The sequence below is a fragment of the Triplophysa rosa genome, linkage group LG19 (assembly GCF_024868665.1).
Source record: "Triplophysa rosa linkage group LG19, Trosa_1v2, whole genome shotgun sequence".
Classification (NCBI taxonomy): Eukaryota; Metazoa; Chordata; class Actinopteri; order Cypriniformes; family Nemacheilidae; genus Triplophysa; species Triplophysa rosa.
Genome location: NC_079908.1, coordinates 7,987,449 through 8,008,034, shown reverse-complemented (window position 1 = coordinate 8,008,034; position 20,586 = coordinate 7,987,449). Strand labels below are relative to the sequence as shown.

General features: G+C 37.6%; 3 protein-coding genes across 3 annotated transcripts in view; 2 read left to right on the top strand and 1 right to left on the bottom strand.

The window, feature by feature from the left end:
• Positions 1-1,948: 1,948 nt before the first annotated feature.
• mrm3b (mitochondrial rRNA methyltransferase 3b) lies at positions 1,949-5,641 on the bottom strand. The gene is made up of 4 exons (XM_057360601.1): positions 5,235-5,641; positions 4,815-5,059; positions 4,544-4,711; positions 1,949-3,152 (listed from the first exon to the last, which is right to left on the bottom strand). The coding sequence occupies exons 1-4, from the start codon at positions 5,636-5,638 to the stop codon at positions 2,587-2,589; spliced, it is 1,383 nt and encodes a 460-aa protein (XP_057216584.1). The 5' UTR covers positions 5,639-5,641; the 3' UTR covers positions 1,949-2,586.
• Positions 5,642-6,853: 1,212 nt separating this feature from the next.
• rskrb (ribosomal protein S6 kinase related b) lies at positions 6,854-14,795 on the top strand. Its single transcript, XM_057360469.1, has 12 exons — positions 6,854-7,104; positions 7,974-8,249; positions 8,358-8,441; positions 8,544-8,612; positions 9,189-9,258; positions 10,921-11,028; positions 11,582-11,622; positions 11,755-11,782; positions 12,187-12,276; positions 12,436-12,524; positions 12,742-12,852; positions 13,220-14,795. Exons 1-12 carry the CDS (start codon positions 7,078-7,080, stop codon positions 13,559-13,561), a joined length of 1,335 nt encoding a protein of 444 aa, XP_057216452.1. The 5' UTR covers positions 6,854-7,077; the 3' UTR covers positions 13,562-14,795.
• Positions 14,796-15,255: 460 nt separating this feature from the next.
• The window catches only part of aldocb (aldolase C, fructose-bisphosphate, b), a 14,833-nt gene continuing 9,502 nt past the window's right edge, over positions 15,256-20,586 (top strand). The window contains exons 1-3 of the mRNA XM_057360360.1: positions 15,256-15,369; positions 19,339-19,472; positions 19,550-19,761. Of these exons, the coding sequence (XP_057216343.1) occupies positions 19,361-19,472; positions 19,550-19,761 (324 nt within the window). The 5' untranslated portion in view covers positions 15,256-15,369; positions 19,339-19,360. The remainder of the gene's footprint in view (positions 15,370-19,338; positions 19,473-19,549; positions 19,762-20,586) is intronic.

Genomic DNA, 20,586 nt, shown 5'->3' with positions numbered 1-20,586 from the left:
AACAACCTTGTTTACTTTCAGCTTGTTTATTTTGTGCGTGTGCAGAATGAATCTGAATGCAGCGAATATCCTAACTCTATATACTGTATATATATATATATATATATCATTGAAATCTGTTGCTGTTAAATTATGATGTCAACGTCAGTCATCTATATATTAGTGTGCCTCCTATTGTCGATTGGGAGCACTGGTCTAAAAAAGTGTAAGCATGACATCCAATGGACAGAAAAGAACTGCCTATGAAAATATGAATTGATGAGCCACAATTATAGCTCAGATTACATATAATTTGCTTGTAATGAGCTCCTTTTCCCCTCCTAATCAACAGCTGGTCCCCATATCCCACTTCATCAGCCTCCAGTGCTGTCATATCCTCACAGGGCTACTTCATCATGAGTTCAATCACGACTCTACAGTCGCTTTGTTTTACACAGATCAACTAGCCAATTAAAAAACTAAAGATATACAATTCAATCATGCACATTGGTTTAAAAGCAATGAGAAGTATGATACAACTTTAAAATGTGTCAAATGCAAGTTTATTTTGTATACACTTGCGCCACCTAGTGGTTTTATTCTGGCATGGTTGCCACACGTGGTCCTTTTATTGCCACAGAATTTGGAATATTAAATATTGATCATTACTGTTCAATACTTGTTTTATTCTACATGTTTGAGTTATTGTGTATTAGGGCTGTCAAACGATTAATCGCGATTAATTGCATCCAGAATAAAAGTTTGTGCTTATATAATATATGTCTGTGTACTTCGCATATTTATATTGTATTTATAAGTACATGCATATATTTGGGAAATATTTGCATGTATATGTTTACATTGATATATCCTTAATAGCCTATATATATATATATATATATATAAACATTTACTGATTTTTATTTTTCAGATTTTTCTTAAAGGGGTCATATGACAGGGCTAAAAAAAATATTATCGTTTGTTTTATGCAATGCAGTGTGTATAAAACGCTGTATTTTCCACATACCATGTATGTTTGTATCTCCTCTTTGCCCCGCCTCTATGAAACGCGCATGAAAAGCCAGGTATACTGTGATTGGTCGAATACTGCAAGGCGTGTGACGGAAATGTAACGCCTCTTACCATATTTGGAACATCAGGTTCCAAAGCAATTGTACTGACAGGTACGCCCACCTTACTTGCGTATACATTTGGGCGGTCTTAGTCAAATCATACCACGAACTGACGTAGATTTGTGGGGGTGTGGTTACACGAGGTGTTTCAGGCAGGTCTGGGTGAGCATTCGCTTTTAGATAGAATGAATCTTTTGTTCCGACACTTGAATTTTTGCAATTTTACGTGTCTAATACATGCATGGGCAACTTATAACACACCAAAGACACAGAAAAACACGTATTCGCGCCATATGACCCCTTTAAAAAAATACATGTATGTGTTTATAAATGTGTACATTTTTGTTAAAGCATTTAACCACAAAACAAGGTTTCACAAGCTTTAAGGAAACTGCATTGTTTAACAGGAATTTAAATGATTAAATGATTTCTTGTGTGTGGGAAGCCTTGCATCTGCTGTTTGGAGAAGCGCAGGGAACGAGGAACTCAGCTGATTAAAATGCAGCATTTCTTATAAATAACACATGAAGGCATGCAGAGGAGTTGCTTAAGGTCTGATTTCTCATTGACAAATACAGACTGTGTGCTCGAAAAAAAAAAGTAAAAAAAAAAACTTTAAGACAGTGGCAACCCTCTCAAATACACTCGGGATGTTTTAAAATGTTTAACAGGTAAGAAGTCAATTTTTGAAGTGTTTGAGGTTGTAAACAGCGTAGAGAAGATTTGAGGTTTTGAGAACGACTAAAATTGGGGCCAGAGGAACATTGTAATTTATGAGCATTCACTTTAAAGCAAAGTGCTCAAGTTCCCTACATATACATATAATCATTGTATGTCAGTGTGTTAAATACTGGGATGTAAATTAATTTCGGTATGTCAGTGAGGACTTCCAGTTTTCATACCAGGCTAATATTTTCTATCTTAAAAGGACAGGTTGAACAAAAATTTTAATTCTGTCTTCATTTACTCACCATTAAGTTGTTCCAAACCTGTATACATTTCTTTCTTAAAAATACTTAAAAAAACAAAAAACAGTTCTGTCATCATTTTTTCACCCGCATGATTTTCAAAACCTGTAAATGACGATATTTATATATAGAAGATATTTTGAGAAATGTCTCTATAGTTTTGTCTCCATACAATGGAGGTCAATGGGTGCCAATGATGTTGCTACCAACATTCTTCAAAATATATTTTTTTGTTTTATGTTGAAGAAAGAAAATCATACAGGTTTGGAATGACAAATGACAAAAGAATTTTCGTTTTTGGGTGAAGTGAAACATGCTTCGACCAAGCTTTTTCATATAGCAAAGATCACCTAAAATGTTGTTTGCTTCTGAATTAAGTTTGAATCAAAATGACAAAATTTAAGATTTCGGTAACAAACACTGATAATTCTACATGTATCGCACATAAAAAAGAACACACTGGACTCTGGCTGTGATGCATTTAATATTTCAACAACATCCTGTTTTCATGAAGCTGTCATCTCTGTCAACTTTCCTCTTATCTGTAGCTGCAGCTGCCTCCTTCCTTCAAAGAGCAAAATACTTGCAGCCATGGCAGAGTTCAGGCTGTCAACATCACACACCATGGGGATTAATAACCTCCGGCCTCCAGTCCTCTCAGCCAATCGCAATGCTTCCTGACTCAGACCGTGCGTTTCTCCACCAATCACGAGGCCCGTGTGCCTAGCAACCCAGTCAGTGTGGTAATATAGGGTGTCCAGGGATTTGCTAGTGTGTGCACATCTGCTACCTTCATAATCCTCAGAATCACCGTCATCATCACACTGCACCTTCATTGGGTTCTGATGACCTCTGACCCAACCGTAATCACGTGGTTTTCTTTTGTTTTGAGCAGTCACACCGGGCTCATCCTCATTCGTGGTGGTGCCGCAGTTGTCAGCTACATGAATGGTGGCTGTAGTGGGCAGTTGATCTGGAATATCGCTCCATGTTAAGTTTGGGATGATGGGGAGACGGAAGTGAGCCCCCATGGCTGCTCTAAGGACCTTGGGCTCCCAAACATCAACACAACCTGAGGAGAGATGACCAGAGGAGTTTCTTACACCATGTCTACACCGGACACAACACACAGCTTGTTCTAATGGGATTTTCGCGCCGCAGCCATTGTGGACAAAATTAAAAATTATAATTGGGTTCTAACGCGTTCTTTTGTCTCTTGTCACGTTGCATCGTGCCGCGTCCGGTGTAGACACGGTGTTAGTGTTCGTAAAATAACTATTTAATGTTATGAGTATGAAAATATTTCAATGAACAACACAAGTATGGTTATTACACAAATCTAAGCATTGGTACTTGTTCATTTACAGATGTATCTTGTTTGTGTCACCACCATGTCTCGGTTCCCTTACTCAACAGAAAATTCATGGGTTTTACAATTTACATAACTTGTAACTTGTATGCCCTTTCGGTTCCACATGAAGTGAATAGAAAAAAACAATCATACTGGGGAAGAATCAAGTTGCAAATGTTTTTCAACTTGTATTGATATTATGTTGTATTAATGCAATATCGCTCGAATAGGAGTGTATGTAGTGTTCTTATATCTTCATGGCCGTGATTAGGCCAGAGGCCGAGTGCCGGAGGCAATCACAGCCATGCAGATATAAGAACACTACATACACGACTACGAGAGCGATATTGCATTTATACATCAGTTCGACGGCACAAGTGTGTAGATAAACCAGAAACAACGTCGGAGTGTCTTTAAACCCATCCGGTTTTAAAGGAAATGGGGAACTACTTTCTTCCGCCACGAATCCAAGCCCAGCATAACAGTTAAACCTCCGCTACTAAGTCCAACTAAGTCTACTAAGTTTAGTTTCACTTAAAGGCGGGGTGTCCGATTTCTCTTAGCCATTGTTGATGTTCAAATCACCAAAACAAACACACCCCTACCCCCATCTTTCATCATCAGATTCGAGAACCAGAGAGATTGTATAATTGTATATAATTGTAATGATTATCGTTTCGTTATTGGAAATAAGTAAGAATTTTCTGGCTGGCCATCATGGCCAGAACCCTTCTGAAAAAGAAAAGCTGAAATAACATGAGGGCGAGTAAATGATGACAAAATATTTGCATAAACCATTTATTAAATCAAAAACCATTTATATAGACGGTTTCAGCGGCAACAACATAAAGAAAAGTTATGTGGCCCAAACTTCCAGGAGACCTCTGCAAAGAATCAATAACGTAGAGTAGTTTTAATTTAATTAAATACAATAAAATATACTGTAAATATAAATTAATATGAATATAATATAAATTAAATTTTTTAATAAATTGTTATATAATTTATAACCAAACACAGAACGGAACTTCAGGCCAGGCAAGTGCGTCCGATGAAACCGTCTATAATTAAACAAAGTTATTGAAGAGAGAAAGTCTTGGCTTTGTTAGTACCTTTAGTTAGCAACACACTATGGCATCCAGCTGCCGCAGCGGAGCGCAACACTGCGCCCAGGTTTCCCGGGTCCCTCACGTTGTCACAAATCAGTGTTAGAGGCAATGGCCTGCCAAACTTTTCCTCTGGGAATGTCAAACGAGAGACCACAGGACGTTTGAATATGGCTGCAATGAGAAACAATGCCAGAGATGATTTAATAGTGTTGCTCGGAATACGTTCCAAATTCAGATGTTGATGTATGGCAATAATACCTGATTTACAACTTACCTATTACATCTTGTGAGGTGTCAAGATCAGACCAGAATTTAGTGTCTTCCATCTTAACTTTCACGAGACTGGCTCGTCTCAGATTATCTAGAGGAAGTTCCCTCAGTGCTTTCACAGAGCTGAAGAAGACATTCTGTGCTACAGCCCCTGCATCCAGAGCACAGCGGATGAGATGTCCACCCTCTAGAATAACTTTACCTTGATGCTCACGAAGCTTCTTAGATCGAGCTATGTTGACAAGTCTCCTGTATGATAAAACACATTTTAATTTAGTTCATTTTTACTTTTAATGCAAATTGTTATTGTTCCCTTTAAGTGAAAACCTGTCTATTGTTTTACTACGTATCAGTTACTGGGTATTACTATTATTATACATTTAGAAAGTTGATGACTTCTAAAGAATGTACGGTATTAACTTACATCAGACTCTTGTCACCAGGTCGTGATTTATCATACAGCAAACCATCAACTTCTCCATAACGGGGCAATGTGGTGGCGTTCATCACTATTCCCCGTGATGATCCAGAAAACTGGACTGACTCCGGATTGTTGTCGTGTTTCTGGCTGACACTTGTGACACTTTCTGACCCCCATCTCGCTTTTTCTGGGCTTCTATGAATGTTCTCATTTAATAAACGTTCATTGAATTGACTTACTTTAGAGACTTGTTCCGCATTTTCTGTAGGCTCATTGTTTGACGTTAACAGAGACACTGGTCTTCGTCTACGCACATATCGTTTGATATATGTAACATTACAACGCGATGTTAAAACTGACTGGAATATTGGGGACAAACATCTCATGCTTGCAACGCGCATCGCCATCTTGACAACATCTGAATTTCCGGGGTGTGAATTGACGCTACCGAAGCGACCGCCTACTTATTAATATTCATGAGTGAGATCTTTGCAATTGGAAGATCATGGAGCAAGGTCAAATTGCTTTATTAATATTCATGAGACATGTCCTTTCGCGTAGCAAGCGAAAGTTTCATATTAAATATTATTTCAATGCGACTGCCACAGAAAATAGACAACCATGCACTGATTTAGTCTGTCTTCAACTTTTATTTACTTTCAATTTGTAATTTAGTTTTATTTATGTGTACAGCACTTTGGTCTCTAGAGTTTTTAAATGTGCTTTATAAATAAATATTGTATTGTATTTAATGAAAGCTTGATGAAATTGTCATGTAATGATATCATTATGTGTCGTATTTTAGCTTAACATGTTTTTGACAATTAAAAAAAAATTCTTCCCCTAAAATCATCAAACGTGTTTTTCAAGAAGTCACATGTGGCCTTTGGAAGAATTACTTCAGCGTCGCTCAGCATCTTCATTCTTGCGTTATGGGCAATTGTGCAGAAACTGTTTCTAATACATTGTTCTGCAGATCGTTGACAAATATATATTTCTACAGTATATGACAGTATGTGGGTGTGTTAGGGGGATTTAGACTGTAAATCGTATTATATTGTATTGTCATTGTGTTGAATGTCTGTACTAGAAGCTTCCAACACCAAAGAAAATTCCTTGTGTGTGCAAGCACACTTGGCAATAAAGCTCTTCTGATTCTGATTCTGATTCTGATTAAGTTATGATTTTGCACTGTGGGAGCATCTATAAACTCACATCATCTGTCCAATCTCCAAGGACGCTGTTCATGAGATAATCCGATAGTTATGTTTTATGCAATCTGTCAATGATGAACAGATCAACAGTCACAACACTACGTCATGTCTTACTTTTCCATCCCGTTTTTCTTCACACAGATTCACAATAATGAAACCACAAAGCACCACAAAGGAAGACATTACAACATGCATTTGCTTTCTCTTTGCGTTTTCCACAGTATTGCAAAAACAACGTATGCATGTAATTCTATTCCTGCTCACACTACAACGTGGTAAATGTTTCATAGTTATGTATGTGGATGTAGTTGGACGTGAATAATTCAGCACCGGACAGCTCCCAGTGGGCGTGGTCTAAATACTCGGCGAAAAATCTCATTGGATGTCAACAACCTGGGTGGATGCACAGCGGTCGTCGACGTTACAAGAGATTATCTTGTTTTTGTCGCCGTATCTTTCAGGCTGATAACACATGGAAGAAGAGTATGCATGTTTAAAAAAAAGCACATGTGCCGATAGATCACTGCCAGCTCTGAAACTACAGAACAAAACATGGATGAACTGAATGTAGGATAAACCTACATTCCTGATAGGATAAGTATTTAAGTGATATTTCAAGTAAAGCGAATGTGATGGGTGCCGATGGTAGCAAGAACAAGGTAGGTCGTTTAATATAAAAGTTGAAGTGTTACCCTTTTGTTTAGCCCATGTATTTCACAGAAGCCATTACATGTATAGTATTGGACGTTGGCTCGTTGTGGCACGCGGGTTTTCCGTATTATAGTTTTAAATTGGTAAAATCGTGGTTTAGCTAAGTCTCAACCGATCAGTTTAAATTACATATACCATTGAAAAATAATTTAAACTTAAACGCATTAAGCTTTATTGTGCATGTTTCCTTGTTGGATAGAGTATTCTAATTATGTTTAAATACAATATTAAATGTTAAATAAATAAAAAATATATAAATGCTGAACACAAATTATATTTAGAAACGACATTGTTCCAAAAAGTTTCTATAATATTTTTAAAGATGAAATAATTATTGTGATTTATTAGGGCCAATTACCCTGCTAAGAAACAGTAAGAACCATCACAGAATTTCTAATGGCTGCCATTAAAATACCATCAGGACCATTAGCTTTTTCCATGAAAACCATTACAAAATTCCTTTTTGTTGTGTGTTTTTGGCATTATTCCAATAGGATTTAATTCTGTTCTATTGGTTACCATCTGCCAGATAACATCCAATCAATCACATAGAGACCACTATAAATCCCAGTTAAACCAGTATATTACCATAAAATCCATTCAACTTTTCTATAATAATTACTATTATTCCACACGTTTCAGACTTACTGTATGTTCTCCATATGCTCAGATAAATTTGTCATCCTATGGTTAAAACAAAAAACAGTTGTGAGCATGCTGAAAAAATAGGTGTATACTGAAATATGAGTAACACAGGAACCATGTAGCTTAATGATTATTTAATGACGCTGAGTTTCTCTTATCACATTTACTGCAGTATACAGGGCCAGAGGAGAATTTGCACACATCCGGATGGAGGAAATTTCTCTCCACTGTGGGTATTTCTCTGCCAGCTGCTCTCTGGCGAATCAGCACTCTGCAAATCCAGTCACATCGAATGATTTGTGACAAGGAACCATCCATCCCTGACCACATGCTCTCCTCAATGCCATGCCCTGAGAAACTGCATATGGAGTGGAGTCTCCCTACCTTCATTAACATGTTTCTGCCCGAATTCCCCCACCGCAATGTCCCGGGACATGAACATTTTCAGGTGAGAGACCCTTAGGGCAAAAGTCAAAATAAGTTCAGTTCCAAAATCTCTATATTTTCTCATTTTCTCCTAATTGTATTATATTTTACATTGTATTTAAACCCTTAGGTCCTGGGTTACATAGCCAAAGGATCTTTTGGTCCCATTTTAAAGGTTAAAGATAAGTCAAAGCAAAAAACATATGCAGTTAAGGTAAAAACTGGATCTACACTGTTAAGTCAGTTTCATGTTTTAACGAAGAATATCAGCATAGTAACACAGTTGTCGATGTTTTTTATTGTTTGGCTGATGTAGGTTATTCCAAAATCTGAGATTCTGCGCTTGGGAGTGTTGGAGCAGTCAAAAGAAGAAGTAATAGTCCAGGTGAGAATGGAATGAATGCACATGAGTGCTTCCGATTTCGGTACAGGATACGGTACATAAGTCACTTTGGGTACAAGGAGAGACTAAGTTTTAACTCATAGAGATTTATCAGATTTACATTTAATGGAGATGCTTTTATCCATTGCATTTAAAGAGATCGTTCACCCAAAAATGAAAATTCTGTAAACCATTTACTCACTCCCAGGTTGTTCCAAACCTGTATACATTTTTTTGTTCTACTGAACATAAAGGAAGATAATTGGAAGAAAGCCAGATCTCATCCCCCATTTACTGCCATATAGGGAAAATAAATACTATGGGAGTCAATGTGGGTGAAATCTATTTGGTTACTGACATTCTTGCAAATATCTTCCTTTGTGTTTAGCAGTACATTTATACAGGTTTGAAATGACAAGAGGGTGAGTAAATGATGACAGAATTTTCATTTTTGGATGAACCAGCCATGTTGGTTTTATCAGTATGTGTGCTCTCTGGTAATCAAACCCACTATCTTCGTGTTATGGGAACAGCTTTGTTGTCAAACCTTTGTCTTGTTGTCAAACTGTTGCCTTGCAGCGTCAGGTCCATCACCCTTTTGTACATGACCTGAAGGATTGCTGGCAGACCCAGCGGCACATCTACATTAGTGAGTGATTCAGAACACCAGTGATTCCTTCCCCACCAGAAACTCAATCTACCCTTACAACAGGTGTCACAAGACCCTACCCACAAAGATGTCTGTGATGTGTTTCTCGCTTTCTCTCTGGAGCTCTTGCACACTAAGTTACAGCTTCATTATGATACTTCTTTTGATACTTTATTTTTCACAATTCTAAATCGTGATTAATATATTTAAGAAATATTTATTACTTATAATACATAATGGCAATTATATTTCAATACATATACAGTATATGTTTACATGCCACACATATATTGTTTAAACACAAACGTTTATTTTGGAATCAATTAATCGCGATTAATCGATTTGACAACATACTTACATTTTTTGGGGGATCAGCCTATGAATGACTTACACAATGAGGAAGTATTTTTTTAATGAAACACTTTATCTTTAAATGTTAATATTTTAGCACTGATTACGTGTGGCCTGCTGTATACATGGTATGAGATCAAGAATTTTCACAATGCCAAAGAATGAATACTTTATGCAGTTGAGTTAAAGGGATAATTCACCCAACAATGAAAATTCTGTCATAATTTATTCACACTCTTATCATTTCGAACCTGTATGACTTTCTTTCTTCTGCAGGACTTAAAAGAAGATATTTTGAAAAATGTCAGTAACCGAACAGCGACGGCACCCATTGACTTATATCGTATGGACACAAAACCAATGCAAGTCATTGGGTACCATCACTGTTCAGTTACCAACATTCTTCAAAATATCTTCTTCTGTGTTCTGCAGACGAAAGAAAGTCATACAGGTTGGAAATGACAAGAGAATGAGCAAATGATGACAGAATGTTCATTTTTGGGTGAACTATCATTGGGTAAAGAATGGGGTCACTCTCCATGGTGCTGATTTCATGACTCTTCTTGTACAACCATGCACCTACAATTACTTTATGCATTGCCTTCTAAGGAAAGTCGCGATCTGTTTTTGTTGAGTGGACACTAGCTAGTCATACTTGATGAACATAAGACACATTTACTATGTAGAACGCGGAGCTCAAGCGAGAGAAATTGCATATTAAAGTGATTTGACACGCTATGATATACATTAGCAGAGCTGCAGTTATTTTAATTTGCTTATTAGTCACGCTTCCTGGTTGATGCCTCAAACCTCGAATACTTTTCCTGCCCAGATTGATCTGATTTCCCACTGATCCGAACTGAATTTGTGCATGTGAATGTCCTCTTTCCACTATGATGTTCACCCCTTCAATGCTTTCTCCTAGCTAAAATGTTACTGTGATCGTGGACCTGCACATGTTCCTTTTTTCATTCTGCCTGTGTGACAACTCTCAGTCTAGATCACTATTGAAATTGATTTATATCACCAAAGACTTTAAGCTCAAGATCCTCTTTTCTTACACAGAATGTTGTGTGATTATTTTGACTGTGATGTTTTGCCCGTCATTAGTCTGTACTGTATGTTCGTGTGTGAGTTGTGTTTAAAACAGATGCTCCTCCTAACTGATGTAGTATGAATTATCTCCCAAAATGACAGATTTTCCCAGCGTTCACTTGCTCTTTCCATGTATTAGTTTTATTTGGTGTGAGTGTTGGATTTGTACAGTCGGGCACTGTTGAAATGATTTGATTCTGTTTATTCTCTCTCTAGTGTGTGAATACTGCAGCACGGGAGATTTGTACACATACTGGGTGATGATTGGTCAGTTTGGAGAGGATGTGGTGAAAGTCTTTGCGGCTGAAATGGGTTCTGCATTGGGTAAGAACTGGATTTCATTGAATTTACATCTGGGTTTCCTGTACAGCAGCTGCAATGTGTAATTTTTGTGTCACTATTGTTACCAAATATAAAATTAATTACAGCACCTTTCTAAGTTTTATCTTCATTTGGTTGGACAAATAAACAATCCCAAAACTCAAGCCACAATGTTTTACACTTTTAGGGGAATGAACAAATGGTTTATGTATTAATAACGTTTCTATCTTTGCATGTTTATCTGTGATAGCATTTTTCACATTACAAAAACGACACAAAGGGGAATATAAGGGGTAATTTACCATCTAATTCAATTCAGTTAATTAATTCAATAACTTATCTGAAAAGTTTAATTAAAGGTGGAGCTTTTTTTCTGAACAAAAAACTGGATGATTTTATTACGTCAATTACAAGTATACCAGATGTAACTTACATTTCATTGCTCATTTAATTGCAATAGTTAAATTGTTAAAAGTCTTGTTAATATATATTGTAAACTACATTATATAGGAATATTTTTTTATTTTATTGTAATGTTTTGTACGCTTTTTTGCAGGTTTCCTTCATGACTGTGCGATCATCCACCGTGATGTGAAGGTATGGACTGTTTTATGATAGCTAGTAATTATTCACCCTGCAACCAATGTGTCATATTAAAAATTAAATGTGTACTGCAAAATATCTTAACCCAAAAATGTCTCAATCATATTTACTGTTACATTTAAATAGATGGAGAATGTCCTCCTAACAGATCAAGGTAAGACAGACTGTTTTTATGCCCTCCAGTAGAGGGCAGTATATGTCTTATTTTTGTCATAAACATGGAATATTCCAGAACATCTAGACAGAATAGAAGATTAGTAGAAACATGAGAGAAATTATTATGAAAAGCAATAAAATGTTACATTTTATATTGAGTGTATTTCAAAAGAAATATGTTTGTTTGTTATCTTAGCAATCTTCTGCATTATCTCAATATTTCCTGCCAAAGCAAAATGTCAAAACTGAAATGTCAATACAACAAACAACACAATTTGTACACAATTTGTATTTGTGTCTTACTGTATAGTCACAAAAAAATCCATGATCATATAGAACTATGTGAAGACATAATCAAAAGATATATATTTTGCTTCTTTATATCCCTTGTGGTTTTTACAGGTCACCTACGACTGGCTGACTTTGGTTTATCCCGCCGTCTTGAGCGTGGAGGAAGGACCTTCACTATATGTGGAACAATCCAATACATGGGTAAATCTATCATACAAAAAGAAATGCAAACAAATAAAAAATTAACTTGAATTATTAATGGAATAACATATCACCTGAGCTAATGAGAAGATATGTTTATATGTTCAGTGTCTTAAATGTAAACTAGATTATGAATGTAGCCTACTTCTATCTGTACAGCTCCTGAAGTTCTTAGCGGTGGCCCCTATAATCACGCTGCTGATTGGTGGTCTCTTGGGATTCTTCTTTTTGCATTGGCCACTGGCAAGGTGAGGTCATTAAGCATGTCCGACGCATGTGAATGCTAGAATGTCTAGAACACGCTTATGCTTAATAAAATAGTGGATGATGCCTCAGGGGCACATTTGAAGAGATGCATTACAATTGGACAACATAAGTCTTTTTGCATGTGTAACCCAATGTAAATTTCTTTTGTTTACTTTTCTGCCAAGTCATTCTAAACAAGCCCCTCCCCATCCTTCTCAGTTTCCTGTGTATCCAGAGTCAGACCACTGCAGCATGCTGAGGAGGGTCCGCAGCTTCCCCTACGAGATGCCAAAACACTTCTCTCCTCCCTTTGCTCTCCTGCTCACAGAGGTGACAGCTGAACTCCGGTTGCTGAAGGTTTATTCGCCAAATGTATTCCCCTAGAGGCCAATGCTTAATAACAAGATCTAGAGAATATTTTATTGTGCAGGGGTTTCGTAGCTCAAGAGATTTAATGGAGTTCTTATGCTCATTCAAGTATTTGTTTAGTCTCAGTAGTTTCTTATAAAATGGCTGAAAATAAATAGGTGAAATAAAAAGTGTTTTATTGACAGTCAGTATAAGAGTAAAGACCCATAATGGAAAGCATGTGTAGATAAGATATTTTGAGCTGTTGAAGAGATAATAGTGTCATTTATGTAGTTAGTTTAACTTGAAATATATTTTTAATGTCATCTGAAATCAAACCCTCTCCCAGCTTCTTTGTAAGACACCAACACGTCGCCTTCGGACACTGGACCGCTTCAAGCGCCAAACCTTTTTCTACGGCACACCGTTTGATTCCCATCTGCTCCAAAAGACCCCCATGGAGCTGATCCTGGAGCTGAAGAACCGGCCCGACCGCCCTGCCAAAGCCCGTCGAGGCCTGACTCTGGAACCATTTCCCAACTTAGACTGTGACTTCCTTTTAAGCTCGCCGTGCACACCTATGACTTCAGACCTGTCACCGACACTAGCCAACATGGAGCGAGTTGAAGCACTTATGCAAAGCCATGATGTACCCCAAGACGATTCTTCCAAAAGAGAGGTTTTTGTTTAAGTAGCAGAGAAATGCCAGTCAGTTACTACTAGATTACATTTATGCATTTGAGTGATGCTCTCATCCAAAGTCACTTAAAGTCTAGGTATATATGTTTTACCAATATGTGTATTTTATTGCAAGCACAGTGCTCTACCAGTTGAGCTACGGGGACAGTTAAGACTCAGTCAGGAGTTAATGCATAAAAAGTGCATAAAAGCTCACATTCATCTGGGTTAGACATGGTACGAGATAGAAATGTAAATAGTTAATGAACGAGAATTAAATGAAGGGGTACTTGTTGAGTATTTCATTTTTATTGCGACGGTTTAGCGTAACACTAAATTCCTTAGTTTGTTGAGACTTTTTGTGAAATGTGGTTCATAGTTTGTCATACACTTTGACTGTTTTGTAAACCAACACTGCAGTTTATTTCAATACCATTTATGAAGTTTATAATGTTCTAAATTTATAATGTTTTTATAAATTTATAAAGACAAACCCTCAGGGAAAAATGTTAAGTCTCAGATACTCTTTAATACAGAACCCCTTTCGAGAAAGCCGGTTTATTGGTTATGAGTGAAACGTTTATATCTCTAAAGTGAATACATGTAGTTTTATGTCATAATGTGCTTGGTTTTGCGTTTGCATGTAAATAAGCACACATAAAGCATTTGGGGAAAATGTTTTGTATCTTTATAAAAAGAAGTGTTTATATATGTTATACTTATTTTCCTAATGTTTTTACTGCTGTTATTTTAGCCGCAGTTGAGGCACTGGTTGGATCGATGCCCATGGTTAACCTTGTCTTGTTTAGATAGAGACAGTTCTCATATTCTTGCTGATTCTTGCCTGATATCACTGGTCCTTTTAAAAGATAAAAGGGTATAACATGTTTAGCAAATTCAGCCTGTATAAAATACAAAATAAATGTTGAAATATTTCTGAACAAAATGTATATAATGCAAGTTGTCATAATGTTCTGTGGCCAGTTCCTTTGTGAATGTCCCAATAATGACTAGACATGCTGATGCACAGTTACAGTAAATGCAATAAACGGAAACATCACAACACCAGATGTGAACTAGCTGAGCGGGTAGATGAAGGGTCAGTTTGTAATTGATATGTGGTCATTTCAAAAGCTCCGCCCACCAGGACAAACAGTGCTGCTGTGTCAGCTCCAGCCTTTATTAAGCTACAATCTCTCTTCTTTATAAAGATAGCCATTATAATCATGTATTTTTTGTAGGCTTAGCTTTAGTAGACACTACAATTACTAATGAGTAGTGGATTAGTTCTCTAAAAATATAAAAGTATTGTGAATGAAACATACTACAGGCATTGGACTTAAAAAGCACATATTTAAAACGGCCATGATATTTCTATGATAGGCTACAAAAAATAAAGAGTTTGTAATGTCAATTCCTTTAAATTTTGTCAAATTAATTCATATGTAGATTATAATATTGCTTCAAATAGAGATTCATATTTTTAAAGAGGTACCGTTGCATCCTTTTATTTGCTTGACTAATTAGTTAGCTATAAAATGAGTATAATTTTATTTTCAGCTCTTTTTTTTCTCAAAAGCCTACGTGCCGTTACGATGCACCTCAGGCATGGGATCGTCCAGTGTGATGATGACACTAACCATGACGTACAAAGGTCACTTTATAGCCTTATGAATATTCATCTATATTACAATAAGGCCCTGCCCAAGGCCACGCCCCAAAAGTGGGTTGATTTTTCAGAGCGGTCACGTTGCGTTGCGGCATTGAAACGGGAGGCTGTCGACAGAAGTACATCCTTTGCATCACTCATCGCCTAAGCAGGTAAAATCTACATTTCTTTCTAAACAAAAAAGGATAACATATTCTAGTTATATCTAATGACTTTAGTAACAACAATGTAATTTACTTTTGCAAACAAAAGAAAACAAAAATAATTTGTTATTTTAGTTCTAAAATGATATTTAAAATGTACATAATGTTGAAAAGTGCAATTTGATTTACCTCAGATAATCAGAAGTAATTCAATCTTTATCATTCGACAGGTGGTTGTCACAGTTAACTTACATTAGGCCTTGTCGATTATGATACAGTATTTATGTTATAAGAAGTGTGTTTGTCAAGTCGGAATGCTGCTATATTTACACAACGTGTGTTATTTCGGTGTATAAGGTTCAATTGTACGAATTGTAAAACAATTCAAATAACTGTAAAGACTAACATTAGCATATTGACATTCCTGTTATTCAATGTCACCCTGAGCACGGGTTAAGCTATAACCATCAACCTCTCTCTTCCGCATATTTTGGGAAGCGTAACTTGGAGCCAGAAGAAAACTGACAAACCGAAACCGCGTAGCAGTGTTTAACTCGCATTATAAACAAATAAAGCCTCATTCTAAAGACTTAATACAGGAATAAGTCCGTGTAGCATCAGGGATGCGACTGATGTCTGCGGAAGGGTGTGTGGTGATCTGCACGTACACATTCCCCATTTCCTCCATCAGTGTAGCTTAGCCTAGCTTCACATACATGAAACCGCGGTCACGAAAAATTATGGACAGTAACGTTACCTCGAGCCACAGTCGTTTAATACACATCTTTACATATGATATCGACAGAAGTTGAAAGAATATACATTAAATGTAAGAGCTGTCAAAGCTGTCTTTAACAGTATGCTACGTTATTTCTCGACGCATCAATAAAAATCAACTGCGCGCGGGACGTAACGTTAATGGGAACGTTGCTGTCGCGTTGCATCACTCGCGTGCAGGTTTGTAATGAATCACGCGGTGTTCTCATCCTCTCGTGCATACGTGCTGAAGCTGATCTCTCTCTCTCTCTCTCTCTCTCTCTCTCTCTCTCTCTCTCTCTCTCTCTCTCTCTCTCTCTCTCTCTCTCTCTCTCTCTCTCTCTCTCTCTCTCTCTCTCTCTCTCTCTCTCTCTCTCTCTCTCTCTCTCTCTCAACCATATGAGTTAAACGACCTAAACTGGTGATCAAGACTTTAAGCACATCTATTTACAGTTCTCTTAACCCATAAGCCCTTTATTTCTGTATATTTATAAATATTATCTTTTTTATTAACTATCGTTTTTCTTGGCGTGACAGCATCTATTTATAGATGAGACACAACCATAATAAATCATGTGATCTGTTTAGGCCTGTTGACACAATAAGCACAGTGTGATAATGCACAGCAGTGTTCTGGTAAGAAAAATCTCTTCTAGCAAAAACATAAAGGCAGAAGAAAAAACGTCTAGTCACTGTTGTGTACTGGAGGAGCGTTTGACCTCAACATGATGCAGTGCAGAAAAACAGATCTCATCATAGGGATGCACATTAGATCAATCATCCATCACTTCTGCCTCAACCATTTTCTATCAGTAGCATCTTTTAAAAGGACATTCATGCCACCAGCAAGTGCTCTGAAGCATTTTTGAATAATATATTTAGGAATAAATAATGACATTTATAATAAGACTGCATTACGTGGTTGAAAAAAACAGCATATGCTGGGTTAGGTATGTTTTGATGCTGGTTTGACCAGATTAAACCAGCTAAGGACCAGCACATGACCATCTTAAACCAGCACAAACCAGCATCAAAACATACCAAACCAGTTTATGCTGTTTTTTTCAACGGTATCAGCTCAGAGTTCAGTATTTGACGTTTTGTCTTCATTCACCTGTGTTTCTGAAGCTTCTTGTTCCTCTTGTTTATAAATTTAGAAGATTTATTTTCTGTAATTCTGTGCACTGTTTAATCGGGTACGTGATGTCACTGATCTTGAGCAGAAAGGGTTGTTGGTCTTCTTTGCGCCCATAATTGATTATAGACTGGTTAGCTCTATCCATTTAGCTATATTTAGCCTTGTATCCAATGATCATACTAGATGAATGCCTTGTAACCATGTGTTTAATCCAGTGTGTGATTTGTTTAAAAGACCTTTACGATTTAAGGCTGTTACTAATCCTACATAACACAGAAGTGCATCGTCTGAGCATTGTCATCATCACTCTTCCAAATGCATTCACTTGGATTTAAATAACTAATGTTGATTTATAAGTGGAAAGTGCCTTTTTGGATGGAAGAAGTTGGTTGATGTTTATTCAGCTGCGACATACCATTGGGTACATTTTTTTGCTAAATGCTCAATATTATATAATAAATATAATAAATAATATTATATATTAAATTATATAATTAATAAAACATTATTATTATTACTGTACATAATATAAGATTATAACAAACATTGGGCTTTTAGAAATTATAGTGACAATTTTTAAACTATTTTGATGAAGAGTATTAAGCATGGAGACGCAAAAATAAATATGATAGAAATAATATTTTTACAAAAAAAATCTGAGTAGCTAAAACAAACAAGACAGCATGTGTGTGTACTGTACATTACTGTATGCGCCACTTGTCAAGCTAAATGCATTCATTATTGTATTATTTGTTAGCATGTTGACTTTTTTCAAGATGCCGTACCATTTTATTTCTGGAAACAATGAAATTTGCACCCAGAGGCTAATCCATGCTGAAGCAATTTCACATGCATGGCTGAGGTTTACCTGCCATACTATAGGTTTTGTGTCAGGTTGGGAAAGGTCACTCGGACCTTGGTCATTACTGTGTGAGTCACAGACTGTGGTCGTAAATCAAAATGACCTCCATCTGCCCTTTGTTGGCAACACAATATCATTGAAATGAAACAATACCAATAGTAATACTGTCTGGTTGTTAACATGTATTATTGATGTTACGTTCGTGAAAGAATCGTTCTTTTTGAACAACGTGTTGTACACTAGTTACAGTATTTGATTCTATTAATACATTGTAGTAAGATAGAAATATAGGTTCATTAAATCAATCGGTTTATGTATTATGTTGGTTAGGTCTAGTCTGTACTGTACTGGATGTTTGAGGTATTTGAGGCAATGCTTGAACTAGTCTGTGTTTAGATAAAAGTGCCCCTGTCTGTGCTTTATATCCACAAAGGGCAGCCAGTTTGTTCCGGTTTTGGTTCATTCCATTCAACACAGACGTAGGGGTGCACTGAAAAAGAAAGGGTGACAGTGAAATATTAAATTGATGTCTAAAGACAAAAGAGATGTAGTCAAGCAAATAACTCCACTCTCACTATGAAATGTGGTGAAATAGATCAATAACTGATATATATTGTCAATATAGCACACAGACAGCAGAAGGAACAGTTGAGGCATGTCTAATGTATAATGACATCAGTGATTAAATGAGTATCATTGCATAACACCGTCTAAATGAGATGTGCTGAGGGGTGGCGGTAGAAAATACTCGGTTGGCTTTTGTCATTATGCAATCCAGCCGTACCGTGAGGGGGAGTGGGAGGAATTTTAACCAAACCCTTTTTGATGCCCTGAATAATGGGACACATTTTTGTTTATACGTAGCCAGCAGTAGCGTTACCAGGAGACCGTTACCAAGTTACCGTTGTTGTCGAGTCGTTGAGTGATTTAGTTTCCTCGGATAAAAGCTTTCTAAGCTTTAGGGAGCACTGCCAGTTTCCCAAGCGAGTCATGATTTGGTTTCCAAATTAAGAACCAATATGGTTTAGATTTCTATGTATATAGTTGTATATATAAATATATATTTGTTTACATTATGTATATTTGCAGGCTCACTCTAAAACACGTTTTGCTGATAATAACATTTTTGATTATTACAAATGATTGTTTTTGTGCCCAACTGTACACTATGTTCTGGAGTTTTGTAATATTAAATTATAAGGCTGACAACATGTGTCTGCAGGTCTCTTTGAGCTTCAGACATCATGACGCACCAGTACCCCGCTCTCACGACCGAGCAGAAGAAAGAGCTGCAGGACATCGCTCAGCGAATCGTAGCTCCCGGAAAGGGCATCCTGGCTGCAGATGAATCCACAGGTCCGTGAGGGTTACACTCAAAATAACAAAACAAAAACAGTCGGGTGGTACCCTTAACAAGAGCATTCATCTTTCAGGTAGCATGGCTAAGCGTCTGAACCCCATTGGTGTTGAGAACACAGAGGAGAACCGTCGTCTGTATCGCCAGCTCCTCTTCTCAGCTGACGAGCGCATTGACAAGTGCATCGGCGGTGTCATCTTCTTTCACGAGACCCTGTATCAGAACGCCGATGATGGCACCAACTTCGCCAAAATGATTAAGGACAGGGGCATTGTTGTGGGCATCAAGGTACAAGGCTGTTTTATTCATTTGATTTAGTTTGACTTAAAGTGAACTCTAATGTAGTGTATACATCATATGGTGTTAGGGCTGTCAAACGATTAATCACATCCAGAATAAAAGTTTGTGTTTACATAAGGCTGGGACCATATATCGTGCAATTCTTATGCTCAGTTTCTCAATAAATTACTGTTCCCTTTCTGTCGGTCTCTCGACGTTGTGTCGAAACGACAGATGAGGTTTGTCCCTGAGAACCAATCGCTTCCGACTACTTAGAAAAGGCCAATGAAAATTGGCGAATGAAATTTGCATGCCGGACTCCGCCCCCGGAAATCCGGGTATAAAAGGTAGACGGCGTGCCTCATTCATTCACCTTTTGTTCTTCGGAGCCTTCGCTTGTGAAGATCAACTCTCGCTACTACTTAGCAACTCCAGATTGCCGGTTCTACGACGTGGTGCAGCGGACGGTCCCATCCTGCGGCGACTTCCCCTGGGCGTCTCGGCGGTTCCAGAGGTGTTTGAGCTAGCAGACGGTGCCACACCGTCTGCATTCTAAAAGAGCAAATTTCTCCAGCGTGGCATGTCCCGCTGTTCTCGTGGGTGCAACACACTCATCGAGGAGGGGGACGGACACGAGGTCTGCTTCCAGTACGCTGGGGCAGCCCTTGTGGATACGTCCTGCCCGCACTGCGGGCGGATGACGATTCAGACGTTGCGTCATGGGTGGCTGTGTTCCCACGGGACTCAGCCACCACCTTGTCTGCTTCCCGTTCCGTGACGGCAGGACTACGGCGCTGCCGCCCGCTACAGCGAACAGCGAGGGTGATATGAGGA